The sequence below is a fragment of the Triplophysa rosa genome, linkage group LG21, assembly GCF_024868665.1.
Source record: "Triplophysa rosa linkage group LG21, Trosa_1v2, whole genome shotgun sequence".
NCBI lineage: Eukaryota > Metazoa > Chordata > Actinopteri > Cypriniformes > Nemacheilidae > Triplophysa > Triplophysa rosa.
In genome coordinates, this window is record NC_079910.1 from 7,570,332 (window position 1) to 7,592,434 (window position 22,103).

Here is a 22,103-nt window from a genome sequence, read left to right on the forward strand (position 1 = left end):
CAGAGTCTTATATACCTCTCTTTTCAGTCTCTACTGACGCAGCGGATGGAGGATGGAGGGGAGGAGGAGGGGGTTGCTGTGGTGGGAGGCTTACGAACTAACAAATGCATTGAGTAGTTAACCCCCCCAACAAACCAGACGTTACTCTGGTGGGAAGGACTGCGACACCATGCTCACGTCACCGCTCTAAAAATGCCTCTGATTTCAGTCAAAGCGGAGGCAAGGAAAAACGTTGATGATGATGAAATTACCGATAAAGTGATTACGAAAAGTTCTCATATTGTTTATGCTAATTATAATTTACATCTATGTAGAGCGTATTGATGCCTAAGCAATGAAACAAGTTTCAGGAAGTACGTCAGCCAAAAGCACACTGTAATTACATGATGCACTCACTCAGTGGTATTGTGATATCAATACAGTGTGTCTTAGAGAGAAATCACACCGACCTTTTATGTCGTATAAAGTGACGTTCTGCTCCATTCCAACATGTAATTAATCACATCTCCTCCTCCTTCAGACTGACATCGAACCGTCTGGCACCTGGAACAGCTGAGGAAACTGTCTGTATGGTTTTCAAAGAAAAGATGATGGATTTGATAGTGAATAAGAAGATTTAGTCTTTTAACCAGAGACTGAGAACCTTGTAAGAATATAACAGCAACTAATATTTGCAATACTACAGATGAAAATGAGAAAAATAACACACCGATACGGATAGACCGTATTTGAATGTAAATTTCTTATGGTATAGACATATCTTTCCGAGCAGTCTGTAAAAGCATTTGTCAGTCTTGATAAAAAACACTTTAATTGCTGCCCTAAATTTAAAGTCAACGAGTTTCCAACCACTTAATTGAACTCTAAGCATTAATGGCACAAATCATAATAATTTAAAGGACACAGTTGTTTCACAACTTATATACGGGTTTATAATTTAGCTTATTTAAGGCCATACTTCACCTAATAAAGACCATATTATATTTAATCTCAAAATCATGTATGTCATCAATTAAACCAAAAAGGCACTGTCCTGCAATCAATGGAACGTGAAAATGAAAGGAATGACTGTCATTGACTTATGAGCTCGTGCCATGTTCTCATTCTGGTCAGCTTCCTGGCACCCACACAAGATCTGAAAGACACCTTTTTGGATATGCATACACACACCCCAACCGAGTCCCCGTAGCTAGGAGCCCTAATACTCGAGCTTGAGCACATTTTTCACAGCAGACAAGCCACGGACAGACGCTAGGGCCTGAGGCTCAGTCAAGATGAACACTTTTGAGATGAGCTGCCCACAGCCGAATCCTGATAAGGTGCGTTTGAAGAATTCATGCCTATTGACCGCTGCCTAACAAATCTAGCGTTCACTTTCAAACTAACTTCAAACATCTCCGGCGTCACAGTACGCATCTAACCTTACATCCTCGTGTTGTCTCAGCAGGGGTTTTGATAACTTAATATTTCGTCTTTTAATGTAAACGTAATAGGTTAAAAATAAAACCTTATAAAACTTCTGTCAACGCTTCTTGTTATATTTCTCATCAACCCGGTGAAAAAAATAGAAATAGCATTAAAACAATTTCAAAATGTGCCTAACAGCAGGATTTGATCGTGTTCTGGTGTTTGTATCCATCGATTAGATAACATCCCACCAATAAATATCAACATATTACCAGTAGAGAACCGTACACGTTAACTGTTACATCATCATAACCACGAGATATCAACGTTACCGATAAAAAACTAAAACTTCAAGCTATGTATTTGCTTTTTAGAAATCTGTTTAATTCAACGTATGTTTAATACTTCATACTTCATTAAGAGCCTATGTTTAGAAAATATATTACATTTTTACCTGTAAATAAATTGAAAAACGAATCTCGAAATTCCTCAAAAACAAGCGTTTATTCATTTCCGTCACTGCTGAATTGATGGCGCGATGATGTTGGTGAATTTACTATAAGCAACGGACGCCATCTTGCGGTCAGAACTGCACTTCACTGACACTAGCCGATCAGAAAAGTGGTCTGTCATATAGGACTGTGCGTATTGAGGACATATTTATGACAAACATTTCTGAGACCTAAATAAAACGCTACAATTAGTTTTTCACTTCTGTTTGATAGTTGTTTACTGCTGACAATCGGACCCATAATGACACCTCAATAAAATATGTACAAAAATCAGTAACCTGATATTTTTTTAAAGGGTTTACAAAGCAGACATGCACAGGTGAGGTCGTATTCTACCAGAAATTCAAGAACCTACTAGGCTTACAGTCAGTCAGTTAATTTCTTAAAATGTGTTTATTAAATTGAGTAGGTAATGTTTAGCAAGAGAGCTAGGGTGAAACATTACTCCATATTTCTGTAACAAGGTAAACAAATACTATGGAACCTATCATAATAAATGCATGATTGTCTCTTTGAATAGTTCATAAAGTTTGATGTGGGCAGTAGTGCTATTGTAAAAGGAGACCAAACAACTCTTAAGACTTGACAGAAATACTGATGAGAGATGCAGAGAATTTCCCCACAGAGAGCATTTCAACTTGTACAAGTCCATTAACCAATCAGAAGCCGAGAAGTGATCCTGAGTGAGGTACTGCAGCTGTGGTGAGAGTTTTGAGTCTGCTTTCACAGAAGGCAGCGGGATACAAAATGGCAACCATGAAGCCATTTACGCTTCACTTAGAACCTGTGTAAATAGGGGGTGTTTGGTGTCAGAAATCAGTAAAAAAAGTGACAAAATACAAAACATTGAAAACATTGAAATGCCTCTCACCTTTCTGGCAAATTCTGGGAGGATAAATGCAGCACGGTGGATTTCTGGATTGTAATATTTCAGGTTCATGCTCTCGATCTCATCTCTTGTTAGTTCTCGTACAGGTTCACGGAAATTTGTTTTCTGCAGAAAACACGTCAGACTAGTATAGCAATCCAACAGAGCAACCCAAATGAGGCAACTCAGATAAAAGAAAAGCTTACCAGATTTTTACTGCAAAGCATGAAGCCGATTTGCCCACTTGGGTAGGTTGGGATAGTGCAATACGCATAGTCCACTACAGGAAAAAGCGTCTTGCAGAAGGTCCGCATTTCTTTGATCAGTTCCAAATGCAGCCACTGACATTCTCCTGCAAAATTCCAAAAATGATAAACCTGCCAAAAGCACGCCAGTCATTTTATGTAAAGAGACTTTTTTAAAGAGTTGTAATTCTATTAACCTTGACAGCAAAGAATTCCTCCTTCACAAAGTGCTGTTTTCATGAGCTGATAGTATGACTCTTTGAATAAGCTTTCAGCCGGACCTGTGACAGGGTGAATTGAAATCAATCTCAAATGAACGCCGTGTTTCTCTAGGACTAGATGGCTAAATGGTTATTTACCAATGCAAGAAGAAACTTCAAGGCCACACATAGGGCTGCATACCGACAGGATCTGAAGAGTCTGTGATGATGACGTCAAAGGCATCCTGATTCTGTTTCATAAACTCAAATCCATCACCTACATTCAGAGTGAGCTTCGGGCTGAAGAATCCTTTTGCCATTCCAGGGAGGTACTTTTTGGAGACGTTTATCACATCCTGGGGGAAAATATATTTCATGAAATTTATCAACATGTTAAAGGCATGAAATGTGGTCAAGGGCAACATCATGCATATCCTTCTATATCTACAGAGTTTAAAATGTGTATGTTTCTGGTTTGCTGAAATACGTGGACAACACAAACCTCATCGATTTCACACTGGACAACAGACTCCACCAGGGGATGCTTGACCACTTCCCTCAAAACACCACCATCTCCTCCACCAATTATCAGAACCTGAATGAAAGAGGGTAGAAGATTGAATGGCAACTTCGTTTGCGATTCATTTAACATTAGTAGTAAAACTACTAGTTTTAAGGTCCATTCATGTCTTGAAGAGAAAATAAGACCAAGTACCTTCTTTGGGCAAGGGTGGCAGCAGAGAGGCAGATTGGCAATCATTTCCTGATAAGAAAATTCATCTCGTTCTGTGCATTGGATGACCCCATCCAAAACCAACACATTTCCATATGTTTTGCTGTATGAAGAGAAGCATTGACATCAATTCACAATCCAAGATCATGCTATTTCATTGCAGAAATCAGAACAAAAGTCAAAAGGTCCATTCCTAAACAGGCCAAATGGGTGTTCCCCAGCTAAACTAGTAGAGCATGGGAGTAACAAATCCAAGTCTGATTTGCATAAATTAGTAAAAAACTATGGAAACTTTAGAAAAAAACATGTGCTAAATGCATAAACGTAAATGTACCCAAGCCTTTAAAGACAGATCACAGCTTAAGCCTTTCATTGCATTTCCTACAGTATCACATTACATATTAGGTAACAGCTGCACAGTTTGTATTAGCTGTTCCACTGGGTTTCAAAATAAAGTACAACAATCCATCTAACCACCTGAAACATCGAGTGGAGAGATCCACCTATGGGAAGAAGGGCATCCGTACCTGACCTCTGCAGAAGCATCCAATTGGACCAAGTCTGGCTAGACAGACAGAAGAGCGCAGCCAATGCCAGGTAAGGCCCCACCCCCTTACCTGAGAGCATATAAGGTCTGCCTGCACCGCTGTTCTTCAGTAAGTATATTCGCTTCTCGTGCAGCAAGTGGGGCAAAGCTGGTGGATCTCTCCACTCGATGTTTCAGAGAACTGGGGTTACGAAAGTAACCTATTGTTCTCTTTCATCATCTCGTGTTCGAGATCCACCTATGGGAGAGACATGGACAGCTCCCCGATTGCCCAATACACTCACAGTGAGGTTCTGAAAGCCAGAAAAAAGGATGGTCATCCCCAAGAGGGCGGTGCTTGATGCATCCCATAATCATGCACCTGACAACCCTGACGCACACATAGCCGCTGTGCACATGCAGGACAGGCAACATGTATGAGGCACACACATGTAATTAACCCAGCAACACATATATAACACCCAGGCAGGAATGTGAATGCATGCTTGGTGACATGAATGTGCATGGCCCACCCGGCCCGTTCAACCTTCGTTACTACAACAATGTGTAAACAGAAGGTAAAGGGATATAGCAAGAAGGGGCTATGAAGACCCCACTCCTAAAACAGAATGTGCTACTGAGGTTTTGGTGACATCCAATCGATAGTAACGCACAAACGTATGGGGAGAAGCCCAGCTGGCAGCAGAGCAGATGTCCTGCAGTGATACTCCCCTGAACAAAGCCCAAGAGGCAGCTAAGCCCCTCGTGGAATGAGCTCTGGTGGCTCCTGGGGGCAGCACTCCCTATGATTCATATGCCAAGGCTATAGCGTTCACAAGCCAATGTGAGAGGCGCTGCTTAGATATGGGACTCCCCTTGTGAGGGGGTGCCCATGAAATACAGAGCTGGTCGCTCTTAAGGAAAACACTGGTCCTTGACATATATGCCTGTAATGCACAAACAGGACACAGAATATTCAGCCTCTGATCCTCTGCAGAGGAAAAAGGCAGAGGGTGAAAAGCGGACAGCTCCACACCTCCGAAGTGAACGCAGGGAAACACTTAGGCATAAAAGCCGGGTTAGGCTTAAGAAAAACTTTCTCTCCACTCAGAGAGAATTTAGTGCACGAAGGATGTACTGAGAGTGCATGTAGCTCACTGACACCTTTGGCTGATGCCAACGCCAAGAGCAAAGCCGTCTTGAAGGACAACAGCTTCAAGGAAATACTTCCCAGGGGCTCAAAAGGATATTGAGACAAGGCCTCCAGCACCAAGGAGAGGTCCCATTCAGGGACGGTTCTCCTGATGACTGGCAAGGAGCGACGGGCACCCTTCATAAACCTGCGGATTAAAGAATGCTGCCCGACTGTTTAGCCCTCAAAACCCACATGACGGGCAGAAATAGCTGCCAGGTAGACCTTAATTATAGAAAAAGACCTGCCTTTATCCATAAGGTCCTGTAAGAAACACAAAATATCAGGAACTGAGCACTAATAAGATGTGAGACCGCACCCATCACACCACCCTTCAAACACTTGCCACTTACAACCATATAAGGACCGCGTAGAAACGGCCCTGGCATTTTGTATAGTAGCAACCACACGCGGGTGAAGCCCAAGCACGTTTAAGTTTGTCCTCTCACAGGCCAGGCCCAGAGAGCCACCCTGTCCGGGTGTGGGTGATAAATCTTCCCGTTCGCCTGAGACAATAGGTCTGTGCGGAGGGGGAGGCGCCACAGCTGGGCATATAACAGAGGGATTATCTCTGCCAGCCACGGTGCTTTGGGCCACCTGGGAGCTATTAGGAGTGACAGGCCCTTCTCTCGCACTCTGACCAGTGTGGGAATTATCAGGCACTGAGGAGGAAAAGCATACAGCAGCACCTTGGGCCACGGGTGGGCCAGTGCGTCCACCCCGAGGGGCTCATCCAAGTCCTTTAGCGAGAAGAACATAGGACAATGGGAGTCTTCAAGCGAGGCGAATAGATCTATGGTTGCCTGACCGAATCTCCTCCATTTCATGCCCAGTATCTGAGGGTGGAGGCGCCAATCTCCATAGAGTGGGTTCCCCCTCGATAGAAGGTCCGCACCTCTGTTCAGGATGCCTGGAACATGAGTCGCACGTAACGACAGGGGAAACCACCCGCTCCACACCAAAAGCGTGTTAGCTAGAGCATGAAGTTTCTGTGAACGTAAACCGCCCTGGCGATTGATATATGCCACCGCTGTGTTAATGTCGCAGCGTACGAGCACATGATGTCCCTGCAGGCGAGGCAGAAAATAATTCAGAGCTTTCCATATAGTCAGGAGCTCTAAATAATTTATGTGTGCTGAACGTAGTCTGCTTGGCCACAAACCGTTCACCACTCTGCCCTCCTGGGTCGCACCCCAGCCTGTTAGGGGACGCATCTGTCATCATGACTTTCATTATCACTACCGTTCTCAAATGGGTTCCCTGTGAGTAAAAGTCTGCGTCCCTCCAGTGGCAAAGAGCTGCCGTGCAGCCTCATTCTCAGGAGTCCGAGGCAAAAACTGGATAGCTGAAGCCATAAGACCCTGCAATCTGAGGCATGTGCGATACTGAACTCTCGCCCCCTCTCTGAACTGCGATACACAGCTCATTAGAGAGAGAACGCGCTCCTGGGAGAGACGCACTCGCATGGAGACCGAGCTTAGCTCCAAGCCCAGGAAAATCACACTCTGACTGGGTGTAAAATTGCTTTTGTTCACATTCACCCTGAACCCGAGAGATGTGATGTGTGTAAGCACACTGCAGGTGTCCCGCAGCACTTTCTCTTCTGATTCGGCCACGATGAGCCAATCGTCCATATATGTCAAAATCCGCAGGCCTGACATTCTCAGTGGAGCCAAGTCCGCCTCCGCACACAGACAAAAAGTCAGAGGGCTGAGTGAGAGCCCGAAAGGAAGAACGGTGAATTCGTAACATATGCCGAGATAGGCGAAACGAAGAAACTTCCTGTGTTGCGGATAAATGCTTATGTGGAAAAAAGCATCCTTGAGATCGACCGATGTGAACCAGTCGTTCTGTTTTATGGCGCGGGCCAGAGTGCTGCGGGTTAACATTCTGAAATTGTATTTCCTCAAATGTTTGTTCAACACTCGGATGTCCAAGATGGGACGGAGAGAGCCGTCCTTCTTTGGGACCAGGAAATAACGGGAATAAAACCCTTGATTTATCAGGCTGGGAGGCACCACCTGAATCGCTCCCTTCATTAAGAGAGAAGAGATTTCTATGGAATTTAAATGGACCCAAAACTCACGCGCATGGAATCCGCGCGCGCACGCGCTATGCAAACGCTCATAATGATAACCACGCGCGGAAAGCTGCTCCGCGAGGGCGCATTTAAACTCCGCGAGCGAGCAGAACAGTATCCGCAAGCGGAAAAGAATCCTCGCGCGGGCGCATTTCTGCTCCGCGAGCAAAAACTCAGTCCGCGAGCAGAGGCTTTGACGAGCGCGCGCGCGATTCTCTCTATGCTCTCGCAACTGCTCAACACTTGCTCGCTCGTTGAGTTGACTTCTAAGACTTTGGAGGCGGGACAATGGCAGACTTCTCTGATCCTTTGATTGGTCACTTTTAACATGCACTCACATACAGTCTCCGACATGTATCTTACCCGTTGTACAGACGTCTTAATTTGGCATAACACGATACTTTTTTCTGTTTTTAAACTTGGGTTACAGTGTTATGTATGCCCTTGGCTTTGGATTTACATATTTGGCGTCTTGACAGGAAGTTAGAAATAAATAGTTTGGTATGTGTATTCATAATTGCTTTTGTATTGTTAATATTTTCATGAAATTGTTATAAAATGAGAATTAATAAATGGCTACAACAGTATAACTCAAAGCACAAGTTATTATAAATTACAATATGATGTACTCTCTAAAATTTAATTTAAATAATTTATTTGTTTTGCTTTATTTGTTTTGAAAATATTAAAACGGGCTATGCCAGTAAACAGATATTAGATAACTCAAATTTAATGACTACAGGAGACATTTAATTATATTATTATAGTATGTTTTAAATAGGTCATACATGACATGTAAGTTTAACTGCTATATTATATAGCATAATTTTTTTTGACAGATGTAAGATGTCACTTGTTAAAACACTAACACATAGCTAAGGCAAGGTAATACACTAATCATTCGGTAGTAAGACATGTAATCTGTAGGTGAGTGCATGTTAAAAGTTACCAATCAAATGCGCGGAGACCTCATTTGATTGGTAACTTTTAACATGCATTGTCCCGCCTCCAAAGTGTCAGAAGACAACTCAACGAGAGAGCAAGTGTTGAGCAGTTGTGAGAGCATAGAGAGAATCGCGCGCGCGCTCGTCAAAGCCTCTGCTCGCGGACTGAGTTTTTGCTCGCGGAGCAGAAATGCGCCCGCGCGAGGATTCTTTTCCGCTTGCGGATACTGTTCTGCTCGCTCGCGCAGTTTAAATGCGCCCTCGCGGAGCAGCTTTCCACGCGTGGTTATCATTATGCGCGTTTGCATAGCGCGTGCGCGCGCGGATTCCACGCGCGTGAGTTTTGGGTGCATTTAAACTCCATAGATTTCTTCTTTCAGAATGTGAGCAGAGCTCTCCTCCGTGTGAGAAGAGAGAACGGCGTTGAAAAGCGGGGGTTTCATTCCAAACTGCAGTCTGTAACCCTGCATAATTGTTCGCATCACCCACTCCGGAGGCGCAACGGTCTGCCAGGCTGACTCGCAATTCGCGAGAGTCCCCACCAGGGCCGGTGAAGTGCCGAAATCCTCGCCCTTTTTTGCGATGCAACGGCACCATCTAGTGGACAGACCAGGGGCGACATGCGTGGATTTAGAAAGAGGTTTTCTCTCTGCAGAGAGACGTACACTCCCTGAGACGAATTCAATAGATTTGTTTGTTTTATTGTGTGTTTTGTGTTGGGGAACACCGGGGCCGAAGCCTTTATTAGTTGGGTGAGGGGAACAATGTGTGTGCTGTGTGGTGACACTGCTTGAGCACATTTCCTTGCAACCGACCCCCTGAACGTGGGGGGAAGAACACAGCGTCCACTGAACGCACAGGCTGGGAAACCTCTGAGGGGGGTTGCAGACCCCTCCGCAAGAAAACCTCTGTCTTTTGGACAGGGGCTCTGGGACAGAAAGAGAGTCCGATGAGCTTATGGCTCGCGAACGAGGACTCTGTGCCCCCAACGGTCGGACATCAGGGCGGCCGCTTGCGTTTCGAGTCGGTAGGGGGGTTTCCCGTCACGGCGGGAGACGGTCTTCCCCAGGGTTTAGCAGAGGGTGGGTTTACTCTGTCTAGAGGGGGTTTGATGCGCGGTCTCTCCTTGCTATGATGCGGGTTTCGCACCGCGACGGGCGGGTTATGCAAACGCGCAATGGGAAACTGACGCGGAGCTGCTTTCCGGGTGAGGCACAACTTGAAAGCCTCGTCCTTTTTCTTTTTGTCGTCGCACCGTTGCTGCATCAAAGCCACGGTGGGACCAAAGAGAGCCTGGCCAGGCTCTACCGGAGTGCCCGCAATGCGCCTCTTCTCACTGTCAGGGAGTCCTGACAGGTTCAGCCACAGAGCGCGCTCCCCCACCACAGAAAGCACCATGGAGCGCCCGCAAGCTTGGACAGCCTGACGATCATTGCGGAGGACGAGGTCATTGACCGTAAGGATCTCCTTCCACAAGGTTGGCGAGGGGGATTCTTTGTCCATCTGCTGCCCCAAATCCTCCAAAATTTCCACCTGGTAAGCGGAAAGCAGGGACGAAACATTAAAAGCCCTGACAGCCAAGGCCGAGGATTTATAAGTGGCTTGATGAACGGAGGCAGAAAAACGGTTTATTTTGCCAGGCAAGACCGGTTTCGGGGGGGGGGGGTGAGCAGCCCGCCCTGGACGGGGTTGAGATGCCTGGGGTAAGGCTGCGGGGGTTAACCTGGGGAACACCAGAGAGTGGGATGGCCACCTCGTCTGAGACCCCAAGAAGACCCGCGTCGTCTTCATCGCCAGAACGGGAGGTTGCCCACGAAAAGATCCTCTTCGGGGAACGCAGGATTAGGCAGGTCAGCCCAGGGGAGGCCCCTGGAGGCACGTCGCCGTCACCGTGTCCCCCATCCGAGTCAGAAATGCAGAGCTCGATACACTGGGTAGCGGCAACTTTGAGTCGACGCCGCAGGAGCTTTTTCGGCAGCACAAGGCAATGGGTACAATGCTCCAGGTTCTCCAAAGCCTCTTCTGCATGCTTGAGGCCTACGCAGAACTCATGAGTGTCCTTGGCAGCGATGAGAGCACCGCACACAGCCAGGCAGGCCCGTGATGAGCTGTTCCTGGGAGCAGTGGCAGATTTAGAGAGCGACATACCGGCAAAAAACTCGTTAAATTCCGTGGCGGGCAGCCGTGGAAAGTAAAGGGGGAAGGTGAAAAAAGAGCATGGGCGGCTCAGGGTGCGAAAAACACAGCTAACCTGGCTGAATAGACAACTGTCACATCTGGCGGAGGCTGATCCGATGATATGTCCTCCTGAAGAAACACAGTGAGCAGCGAAAATCCAACCGAACTGTGTTACAGCAGAGATCACGAGAAGCGAATGACAACTGAAGAACAGCAGCGCAGGCAGACCTTATATGCTCTCAGGTAAGGGGGTGGGGCCTTACCTGGCATTGGCTGCGCACTTCTGTCTGTCTAGCCAGACTTGGTGCAATTGGATGCTTCTGCAGAGGTCAGGTACGGATGCCCTTCCCATAGGTGGATCTCGAACACTAGATGATGAAAGAGAACTGTATTGCATATCCGCCTACAGTTTGAACCACAGTGTGTCAGGTTTGCTTCAACAGCAGACAAAGACCACAGACATGCTGTTAAATGAGCTGCAAGAGTTAAGTCTGCTTTTCACGTCCTAACTACGTTTTGTACGTTACAATTTGTTTGGTCACATCTATTACCATTGGTACATTAAAAGTGAAATGACTAGTTTTTCCTTAAAAAAATAATTTAGCATTTTTTAATGAATGCAATGTACGTTAAAATTTTAAAATAGAATACAATTAGTGCATTATCTTAAACCATTCATTTTAAACCTCAGTGCCACGCCATATCTACATTAGGCTTTGCCGTTAGCAGGTTAGCTGTAAATGTAGCCACCCACATAGACAGCAAGACATCCCAAAGCGACGTGTTTAAATGGACACCTCGGAGAAAATCTCTCCTAACTGCGTTAGCTGTGTGTATTAGATTCGGGCATATAACGTTACTGAGGGAAAACACAGGAGCTAGCAAACAAGCTAACTGAAGCCACTTTTACTCACCTTTTAAAAACCATGACATCCTGGTACTTGGATTTTTTATTATACAACACTTCATCCACTTGAAGACTCATCGCTTGGCCGGGCCATAATGTGCATGTTTCGGTGAACCACCCGTCTTTGAGGTTATCCATAGCTAAGGGCGCAAAAATCTACCGGCGGATATAAACAGTCTTAACAAACTACTCAACTGCAAGCCAGTAGTTGCGAGTTGCTGGGGATCTTCTGAACCGATTGACACGTTGGGCGTTCTCTGTAGTGCAACCGAACGTACACGCAAAAGGCCACCAATAGGGACCGGAAGACTTGTCGGGCGGAGCTTAAAAGGGACATGGCTGTGCAAGCATGTTTGTTTTTGCGCTGGTGTGGATGAACCCACGTGAAAATCGAGTCTTATCAGTTTTGTGGGTATGAGTGATTGTGAACGTCATGTTAAACACATACAAGCTCAGTGTATGTTTGTTTTTGCTTTGTTTTATATTTGCACAAATATTACACACATCACATTGTCCCTAAAAGAGAGAAACGATGAAAGCAAATATTGCTTATTCCTTGTAATACTAAATGAACAAATCCACAGGGCACAATTAATGCAACTATGATGTTCTCTGACTCTTTTAAGGTGTTTAAGTGAGGTTTTACACTTGCAATTACACAAGTCCAGGTAAAACCACGGCACTAGCATGTCCAGTTAACTGAATTAAAACAGCTTTTCATTATCATATAATAAATATTCACAGAACAAAATACTTGGTATTTGCACAGTCGTGCATACTGTTTGGAAAACATTACAGCATACATTTAGCAACATTAAGTAGGCTATTGGGAAAAATGTAAACATCAGCGATGTTTTGATGATGGCATTGATCTCACTTTATTTACAATAAAATCAAATCAAAACAATGTAATAATTTGGATTGGGATTGGCATCCGGATACTGGGAAAGATCAAAAGTCAGTACCTTACTAATGACACAGTACTTTACTTGCTGTAAATAAATAAAAAGAGAGTTTTGTTATTTTTTTCAATCAATAGTGACAATTTATTCGCATACATTGTAGTAAAATGTAGATGCAGATTTTAGGACACAGTGTAAAGCTGAACTGGATTTATTGTATGTGTTTAGTTGTTAAGGCTTGTTGTTAATACAAACCTCAGGGTAAACCCCTATGAGGGAGTCAGCTTTTGTGTACAACTCCTCTTTGAGAGAAATAACAATAGCCTGGAAATTCTGGACCGACTGGTCCTTAATGTAGTTTGCCACCTGCAAACAGGTAAATGCATATTTCATAATGATGCTATTCAGTTCCTTGAGGTGACCTTAATCCATGCTTTTCATTTGAAAGGCCTCTTATTGAAATAAAACTAAAACACACAGACCTTGCCTATGTTGGTGTTATCCAAAGCAGCATCAATCTCATCTAGCACAAAGAATGGTGTGGGCTTGTAGCTACAAGATAAAAAAAAATGTAAAACACTAATCTGAGGAGAGGACAAAACATTGCTAAATAATATTTAGAGATGCGAGTTGCACCTGTGAATAGCAAAAAGCAGTGCTAAAGCTGCAACTGTCTTCTCTCCTCCCGACAGGTTGTCCATGGGTCTGAATCTCTTCCTGGAGCCACACAGTTGTATTTAATACCATCCAAGTAAGGTTCCTCTAGGGTCTCTGGCCCCAGGAATGCCTAAAGAATACAGAGCTTCTCTACTGTCATTGATTGGTTAAAAGAGCGGAAAAAAAGAGCACAGGTGATCTATGGGTTTCCTGTTGTATTTATGACTGTATGTGTTTACCTGTGCGCTGCTGTTGCGTGAGAGTGCTTTGTAAATTTCATCAATGTTGGTGGCCACAGACTCAAAACAGGCATTAAAACAGTCAAACCTCTCCTTCTTTATCTGTTCAAAAGCCTGTTTGGCTTTCTTTGCTCTTTTGCGGGCAGCCTCAAACTCTGTAAGACACAGCAACATTATAAACATGCCAGTTTAATTTAACAATCATCTCAAATGATAAAATAATGTAATGTAGATAAAGGAGATAGCTATTGCCTATGTTTTGGAAACATCCATCATCACAATAAGGGCTAGATTTTATCTAGATGCTGTTGTGAAGGTCAAGTAAAAATCAGCTGCAAGACAGGTGATTGTGGATTGTTGGTCTCACCATCACTTGTGTCCTGGAACTTATCTCGGACACTTTCGAGTTTTTCCATGACCTTCATATTGGGAGCGCTGATCCTTTGTAAGATGCTCTGTTGTTCATTCAACCTCTGCTGTAGAGTGTTCATCTCTGCCTTTATCTCCTCTACTGATAGAGCGTCCTACAAAAGGTGTTACATAGTTGTTGACTGTTCTCTAAAACACTTCCATGCATTTGGTAACTAACAATACAATCGAGGTATACAGTACATTTGTTATCACTATGTATAATTAACAGTACAATACAATTTCATCTATTTAAATGACCTGTTATGGTATATGTTTCTCAGCTTAGTGTACCTGCATGTTAAGAGAGAGATGTCGAGTCTTTGTTTTTTCCAGATCACTCTGAGAGTATTTCAGCCTCATCTGCAGCCCATGAGCCTGAGACTGGACCTGTCTAAGCTCCGCCTCTTTTCTCTTTGCCGTCATTTGTTCCTGCGGACACAAGAAATTGTGATATTTAACAAATTGATGAACGATGGTAACTTGGTAAGTTGTCCAGCTGTGATGTTTTTCCATAGTTCCCTATAGTTCGTTTTACCTTTAATTCTTCTGTTAGTTTCTCTTTCTTTTCTTTGAGTTTATCCACAGCTTTCTCTTCCCATCGTCGAGCCTTGGCTTTCAGGTCACTGGCTCCCCAGAGATCACACCAGACTTCTGGAAGAGAGTTCCATCCAAGGCCACAGTCTACGAAGAAATAAAATGGAATATGAATAGAATGCAATCAATATCTCCTGATATGTGTTTTGCAGTGAACTTTAAATCTATATATAACGTATACTTTATGACGGTAGGGTCCTCCGAAAGCAATTCTGCAAGCACCCTCCACGTTCTCACACACAAGAGCATTCCCACAGGCATACTGGAGGGCTTTTTTATGTGAGGAGGCTCATAGCGGATCACGTTAATCACAAGCTTCTCCCCCCGAAGCTCTCTCAGTTTCTCGTCTGTGGGCTTCACCTTTATGAAGAGAACAGACGAGTGTCACTGAAACATATTCCACTGCCTCCTCAATACTGCTCAGCCTCCCAGAGGGAAACTTTAACCATAGGAAACCATAGAGCTCTTTGGACTAATAAATATTTTATTCCATTCTGTCTGTACCTCTAAATAGTCAAGAGGTAGAAAGGTCTCCGGTTCTCCTCTTTGCTCTTTGATGTACTGGATGCAATCTCTTCCTGTCTTCTCCGAGTCCACAATGATGGCGTCCATGTTTTTTCCAAGGACTTTGGTCACAGCTATCTGGTATTTCTTCTGGGTGGGCTGGCATAGGTCGATCAGTCTGCCATACATATTGGATGAAGATTTTAATATGGAGCATTAGGAAGAATTGGTAAACAAACAAACTGGACAAAGATTGTATTCTAATAGAAGCTTAAAATTAATCTTTATAGACTCACCACAGAGCCAGGATAAAGCCTTTCAATGCTCTCCATAATTTCAGCTTTGCGCTGCTGACGGCTGTTTTTCTGCCTGTCAATGTGAGCATCTCCTAGTTGCTATGATCAATATTCTCATAGCAATGAAGACACACTCTTGGTTAAAATATTTACCTAAGATATGCATAAATCTGTGCTATTACTTGGTTCAGCTCCATGTTTATTTCATCAATCCTTCTTTTTGGCGTGCTCCACTTCCTCAGTCCACTTTTTTTCCATACGCCTTTGTTCATCTACGGACTGTCTGATAGGAAAAGTATATAAATAATTATATTTGTTCATAATAACAATCCTAATACATATTTTCCTATTAATATAGGAAAATAGCATGACTACCAACTAGCTAAGCGATGTATTAGAACATTAATATGCAGAACTATTGATTTTATAATGAAATTTAAAGCACCTGCTTGTTGCAATATAGTCCTCCAGTTTTTCAATGCGCTTCTGGTTTTCCTCTATCTCTCGAATATTCTGCTTGATTTTGGCCTGCAATGGAAAAGTGATATATGAAAGCTCATATCTTTCATAATATAGTACTACCATCCATAAAACCTGCATCCAGTCTATCCTGGTCAGCCTTTTGGTCCCTGTTGAACTTCTCAAGCTCCTGTGCCAAAGTAGCTTACTGGCCTCCTCTTTAAGCCGGTGATACTGTTTCACCTGTGTAAACAGCACACATGTAAAATGAAAAGTGAAATGCAAAAACATGCTTTCATTCTTTATATATCCCGGTCAAATAAGCTCAAGTTAACCTGGTTCTCTTCCGGTGTCAGATCTTGGCCTTGACTTTGTGCCTCTTCCTCCATCCGCTCCTCAAACTCCTGCCTTGCCATCTCCACAGCACCCTGCTCACGGTCTAGCTCCTCTCTGTCAGCCTTACGCTTCTTGTACATCTGGGCATTCTGCAAGGACTTTCTAACCACATCCAGCTTCTTTATCTTATGTGCAGTGTTCTCCTTGGCTTTGATGTACTGTGGCCGTTTCTGGTTGAGCTCAGCATCTTTTTCCCTGGGGTGCTAAAACAAGTACTTGTTTTGTAAACTCTCCTAAGGTGATGACAGAGTTTAGTTGCTGTATTCTATTGTGACTATAATACTTTTAATGTGTAGTGGGGTCCAGAGGTTTGAGATTTCCATACTGAAAATCACAATGAAAGTTTTTTTTATAATTTGTTTATTAGAATATCTAGAATTAAACAGAACATTTTCGATTTTTGAAAAGTTGTGCTAATACTATTCAGTAGGTCACTTATTAAATTGTGACAAAACTTTATAACTGCTTTCAAGATGCGCATGCTGTAAACACAATTTACTAAATACAAATAAATTCTGAACGTCATGTAAATGTAAAATATACATAGAAAATTCCTCTCACTTTATCTCCTTCACCACGTTCTGCTGATTTCTCATCATCCTTCCCAACTCCTTTTCCTTCAGCTCTTCCTCCACATGATCCATCATCTTTCTGTCCTTCTTGATTTCACGATTGCGTTGGGACAGCTCTCTATTCAGCTTCTCGATCTCTGCTTCATTATGGTAGAGTTTGAAGAGTTGTAACTGAACATGAGCCCTGACGACCTCGTCCTTTAATCTCTGGTACCTCTCAGCCTAAATAGACAGTAACAGTTTAATGCATGATGCAGAAAGTTCCTTAATTGTGTCAATGACTCTTGTATTCACAAATATTATAGAATTTATTTACCTCCTCTTTTTCCTGTTTTGCCTCTTTGCGCTCCGCTGCAACGTTCTTCTTGCGGTGATAATTGAACTGTGTCTTCCTCTGCTTTGATCATCTCCTTCTTTCTCCGGTCATGTTCCTGGGCCAGCTCACCAGCGCGGGAGATCTCCTCAAACAATGTGGTTCTTTCTTTAGGGTTCTTCATAGCTATGGACTCCACTGCACCCTATGTGAACGAAACACACATAATCTATTAAAAAGTCCTTATTCTATCCTATATCATTTCATCAGGGTTTTTGTCATCATGTTTTCCTGGAACACAAGAAAATTTCTGGCTTTAATAAGGATACCCTACTTCTCCAGTTCCTCACTGTAGTCTTGGAGCCCTACTACCTTACTGTTGACACGGTACTCTGAGGAGGAACCTGAAAAATAGAATGACCTATTCCTATGCTGCATCTATACACAAAACAGCAAAGGTTCTTCATTACAGGGAATGAAAAATACACATTTACCAATGATGACCCGTGTGAAGGTGCATTTATCTCCATTGTCCTCACAGTACACCATGCTTACAAACGCTCGGTTTGCTGCTGGTTTGCCAACCGGACCTCCATGGATGAGATCCTTCAATGTTTTGACACGCAAGTTACTTGTCTTCTCCGCCAGTACATAACTGATGGCATCCATCAGGTTTGACTTCCCTATATAGACGTAAATATGACATGCCTTTCATAAAATCAACCATAGTATTATTAAAGTGAAGATGTAGGAACTATGTCAGATAGATTTTTATTACCATAGTTTTACAACAAATACTTTAGTTTTACTATGGCTACTGTAGTAAAACCATGCTTATTTTTGTAAAGGTACTGTGGAAGTGAATGTTTATTGTTTTTGGAGGCAAACGTGTAAAATAATGTTTGCAAAAATATGTTTTATAAATATATAAGCATTTCATATCGTAAAAATAGCCATAGCGATATAGTAATTAAACGTGCATACTGTAAATATGCAGTAGTGTTGCAACCAGTAGGTGGCAACCAGTCTTGCGATTCTCCGCGCTGCATCAGTACAATATTGAAATTGAGACATTTACCCGATCCATTTAATTTGTGAAAGGGACCGATTATTTGACGACCCTTGTAAGATTTGAAATTTTCGATCTCGATAAGTTTCAACTATCCCATGGTGTCTGTAATGTGTCGAATTGATGCTCTATACAGTGTTTGTAGCGTCGACGTGCTTCTCCAGACGTAACGTTACAGTAAATTGACGCGTGTCTACTGAAACGAAACGAACTAACATCGGAAATATCATATATATTGTTCGAAATAAGAGCTAAAACGCTGCTAACAACAACACTGATAAATCATAATTCAAAAACATATTGCAAATCAAGTAAATGAACATTGTACATCTGTACACGCCCCCCATTCCAAATCAGCCATAATAAAAGTCCTCATGCATATGCAGAAAACAACAAGAATAATAATTTAAAAAATAGAACATTTTAAGTTTAAATGAAAGGACAACTCATAAGCCATAAAGAAAGCTATCAAATAACACAGATAATCAAAATCCAACACATTTCAACAATATTTGTAAAGGAGCTGTTCGTGTGACTGAAATCCGATGCACAGTTCTCAATGGCCTTCTAAAATGTTTGGACAAGTAAATGCATTTTAAAAAGTTTTGCTTTAACATACATCAACCTAAATAAAACATTTGTTTCAAATAGAATGGTCACCGAAGGCGCGCCAGAGACCGTGAACAGGTTACCATGGTAACCCCAAACACCGCATCAAACCAAACACAACAGGAAAGCAGACACATTCCATCTCGCTCGGTATTCAGACAGTAGCCAGTAAGTTTTCTTTATTTTTTTTTCTTTAAAGACGTTTTCTGCATGTTTGAAAAATACTATGTTATTTAACTTTTTTAAATAGTTTACGAAAAAAAGTATGCATCAAATTCAGTTGTTGTATTACAACTAATCCTAAACTATTTCACCCCATTTACCCGGTCTGTTTGGGGAGCAAGTACTTAAAGGAAGCTTGTTGATATTAAATTGCTTAATACATTCACAGACATGTACAAAGTTGATCTTCCGGTGAATGAGCGTGAGCCGAGGGCGGTGGAGCGTCGGCGGTCCGCGGAGGCTGATCGGAGGAGCCGCATACTCAATCCCAGAGCTCGCGTGATCGGTGTCGACCTGCCCGCGCTCAACAGGCAAGTGCAGGAGAAACGAGAACGACTGGAGATGGAAAAGCAACGGGATATGGCGTATGGTACAAGGCAAAGATTGTTTAGCTTGGACAAGATAGTTTTGATTATTCTCGTGTCATACTAATAATATATATATATTATTATTTAGATCTGTTGCGCTTGTCTCTTGATGAAATGGCAATGCAACAGAAACATGAAGAGGAGGAGTTGCGAAGAGAGTTGGGTCGGGACTTGGTACAATATCGTACAATTTATCAACGTGCAGAGGACAGTCGTGATGCGGATATTAATTATGACCGACAGGGGGCGCCAGATGTTAGTATTTCTGCACTGGGACCTGCCAGTATGCAAGTGTTTCAGGGAGAGGATGTAAACGAGGGTGAAAGAAAAAGAGCTGAGATGGAGATGAACGAGAAAACCCTAAGAGCCCAAATGGAGGAAAGAGAGAAACAAAAAAGACTGCACAAAAACAGAGGTAAAATATTAATGATTGTGCATTGTTACACTATCAGCCCCTTCCTTTTTGGGTGTAATGTCACTGTGCTAAGCAACACAGAGTTGCTTGTGTTTTATAGTAATATGTGTTTGTGACTGCAGAGCTCATAACTGTCAGAGTGCTGGTGGAAAATGACCTAAAGGCAGTGCAGCTAGATGCCCTAAAGGAAGAGTGCAGAAGAGCTGCGCGGATTGCTCTCAGCCAATACAACCAAACTCAGGTGAAGAGAGAGAGTCAGAATGTATAGCCAACTCACATTGAATTATTAATGAAGGCAGTCCTTTGTGTACCTTTATGTTTAGTAAGTCATTAAAACATTAAACCAACTGCTCATCCAAACATGAAAACTCTGTTGTCATTTACCCTCATCCTCGTTTCAAATCTGTTTGGCTTTCTATTTCTCATAAAACATATAAAGGAGACATAGCAATAGAAAATTATCATTTTGAATCATAATTGTAGCATTGTGAGGAACAAAACCAACATTTAAATAGTTTTACTATGAAAGTCAATGCCTTTTGACATTAAACCAACACAACTTTACAAGGCAAGATTGAAGTTCACGCACAATTTGAAATGACAAAATGATGACATTATCAATATGGCAACAGAGGTGCTTTTTGAGATGAGAGGTCATGGTAACGTCTGGCCTCCGTTTGCAGGCAGAGGAGAGAAATGAGAAGAAGCGTCAAGAGAAGTTAAGGATAGTGGGATCGGAGCAGGCGGAGGTTCAGTACATGGTGACCTCTGACCTCCTGACAGAACGACCAGACGCTGCAAAGAGAATGACTCAGTCCTCAGAGGGTTCACGAGTCCTGCCCGACCGTTGGAAGGGCATGACCCCGCGACAGCTGAGCGACATCCAAAGACAGAGAGAGAGACAGCGTTTTGAGAAAGAGGTTAAAATCTTACACTCACATCTAGCCCATCACTGCACTTATTATGTGTTTTTATGGTCATAGTAAAAGTTTTACTCTCTTTCACCAGAGACAGAAAGAGGCGGAGAAGCAGAGAGAGCAAGCCTGGGATCATCTTCTGATGGAGCAGTCCAGACAGCAGGAGAGAGAGGAGAGGATAGAAAGGGAACTGGAGAGAGAAAGGAGAATTCAGCTGGAGAAATACAATCGACAGCTGGCTAGAGAACAACAAGCTCAGTAGGTGGTTTCATTGTTATTGAAAGTAAACAATTCAAAACAAAGATAAACAATTGTAATCTGATTTCAGGAGTTAATATAGTAATTAAATGTGGTTAAGGTTACAGCAATAATTGCAAGTAACACATTTTTTTCTCAGTCAATATTCTGTTTTATCTCTCTTAACTCTATATTATGTTGGTTTTAAAACTATATGACACCAAAGCTAAGTTGATTTCTCCCTAATTCATTCACTTTTAATGTCTTTTTATTATAGAAGCATTAATAAAAAATGTTTTTCAGTCGACAGCACCTGGACAAGCAGCTTTACACAAACCGCCCCAGTGTTGAGTACTTCACCCAGTTCAACAGGAGCTCTCGCTGAACTCTCATTCTATCATCCTGCACATCCTCTGGATATGAAAAAACTGCAGTTGTTACATTCACAAATTGAACTTTTTAAGAAATAAAGAGAACTAAAGAGATTGCGTCATTTCTTGTAGTGAATATATTGATAAATGGTTTTAAACATTTGCTAGAGCTTCACACAAATGGACAACTGTTTGTTGCAGATTTAGATGATTCCATTGATTTTATTTAAGAAGTATTTACTTACACTTGCTGATTGGTGTTGCACATACAATAGCATAATTCAGTTCATATTAAGTTAACGCAGCCCACCCTCATTGACCCCTTCAGTCCATTTCACCGTTGTAGTACAGACCAACAAGGCAGGAGAATGTGACCCCGCCTATACGACAACCCCACAGCCCCACTCACTGCTAATCATCTGTTCATCTATTTTCACAACAGATGCAGCAACAAACAAAACATACAAGAGTATTCAGAGACTATAAGGTCAAGCTTATTTATGGGTTAAGCCTACAGTAGATGAAAGATGAGTTTTAATGGATTATGAACGGGTACATTTAACAGGTAACAACAGAAATGGCGATGTTTGTTTATTTACTAATCGAGCTTCAAACCAAACTGTGCCCTCTGTTCTCTTGCAGTTGAGGGCAGTACAGTAAATATCTGAGAGTTATCTCAATCTCTGATCTCAATACACAGTCATGAAAACCGACAAAATACACAAGTCTAGCAGCAGTTCTGGTGAATATTGAGTTGAAT

The 22,103-nt window shown here is 42.6% G+C and overlaps 3 protein-coding genes across 4 annotated transcripts; 1 reads left to right on the forward strand and 2 right to left on the reverse strand.

Moving 5' to 3' along the window:
- Positions 1–93: 93 nt before the first annotated feature.
- Positions 94–12,517, reverse strand: srm (spermidine synthase). Its single transcript, XM_057320018.1, has 8 exons — positions 11,800–12,517; positions 3,948–4,068; positions 3,735–3,827; positions 3,435–3,588; positions 3,230–3,313; positions 2,994–3,139; positions 2,791–2,913; positions 94–2,703 (listed from the first exon to the last, which is right to left on the reverse strand). Exons 1-8 carry the CDS (start codon positions 11,928–11,930, stop codon positions 2,686–2,688), a joined length of 870 nt encoding a protein of 289 aa, XP_057176001.1. The 5' UTR covers positions 11,931–12,517; the 3' UTR covers positions 94–2,685.
- Positions 12,518–12,645: 128 nt separating this feature from the next.
- Positions 12,646–18,304, reverse strand: smc1a (structural maintenance of chromosomes 1A). The gene is given in 26 exon segments (XM_057320020.1): positions 12,646–12,784; positions 12,950–13,060; positions 13,177–13,246; positions 13,331–13,409; positions 13,412–13,481; positions 13,591–13,745; positions 13,958–14,114; positions 14,293–14,430; positions 14,537–14,634; positions 14,637–14,682; positions 14,777–14,874; positions 14,877–14,955; positions 15,100–15,287; positions 15,398–15,496; positions 15,571–15,616; positions 15,618–15,678; positions 15,841–15,950; positions 15,994–16,058; positions 16,061–16,097; positions 16,190–16,445; positions 16,812–17,044; positions 17,139–17,208; positions 17,210–17,342; positions 17,429–17,539; positions 17,630–17,818; positions 18,214–18,304. Coding segments are annotated over 26 exon segments (2,889 nt in total). The 3' UTR covers positions 12,646–12,685.
- A 601-nt stretch (positions 18,305–18,905) lies between these two features.
- ribc1 (RIB43A domain with coiled-coils 1) lies at positions 18,906–21,447 on the forward strand. Of its 2 annotated transcripts, XM_057320016.1 has the most exons (7): positions 18,906–18,981; positions 19,205–19,405; positions 19,492–19,818; positions 19,941–20,059; positions 20,502–20,738; positions 20,827–20,993; positions 21,276–21,447. In XM_057320016.1, the coding sequence occupies exons 2-7, from the start codon at positions 19,207–19,209 to the stop codon at positions 21,355–21,357; spliced, it is 1,131 nt and encodes a 376-aa protein (XP_057175999.1). In that variant the 5' UTR covers positions 18,906–18,981; positions 19,205–19,206; the 3' UTR covers positions 21,358–21,447. The 2 variants fall into 2 exon arrangements, with proteins under 2 accessions (XP_057175999.1, XP_057176000.1); XM_057320017.1 differs by lacking the exon at positions 18,906–18,981 and having other exon boundaries at positions 19,242–19,346.
- The last annotated feature ends 656 nt before the right edge of the window (positions 21,448–22,103 follow it).

What these genes read in the sequence shown, in the direction of transcription:
- ribc1 (XM_057320016.1), top strand. Translation starts at nt 19,207, where the DNA reads ATGTACAAAGTTGATCTTCCGGTGAATGAGCGTGAGCCGAGGGCGGTG. An exon ending in AAGACTGCACAAAAACAGAG is followed by an intron (nt 19,819 to 19,940) that starts GTAAAATATTAA and finishes TTGTGACTGCAG; the next exon opens with AGCTCATAACTGTCAGAGTG. An exon ending in GACAGCGTTTTGAGAAAGAG is followed by an intron (nt 20,739 to 20,826) that starts GTTAAAATCTTA and finishes CTCTTTCACCAG; the next exon opens with AGACAGAAAGAGGCGGAGAA.
- srm (XM_057320018.1), bottom strand. Translation starts at nt 11,930, where the DNA reads ATGGATAACCTCAAAGACGGGTGGTTCACCGAAACATGCACATTATGG. An exon ending in TCCAGTGTGAAATCGATGAG is followed by an intron (nt 3,589 to 3,734) that starts GTTTGTGTTGTC and finishes ATTTTCCCCCAG; the next exon opens with GATGTGATAAACGTCTCCAA. An exon ending in AGACTCTTCAGATCCTGTCG is followed by an intron (nt 3,314 to 3,434) that starts GTATGCAGCCCT and finishes ACCCTGTCACAG; the next exon opens with GTCCGGCTGAAAGCTTATTC.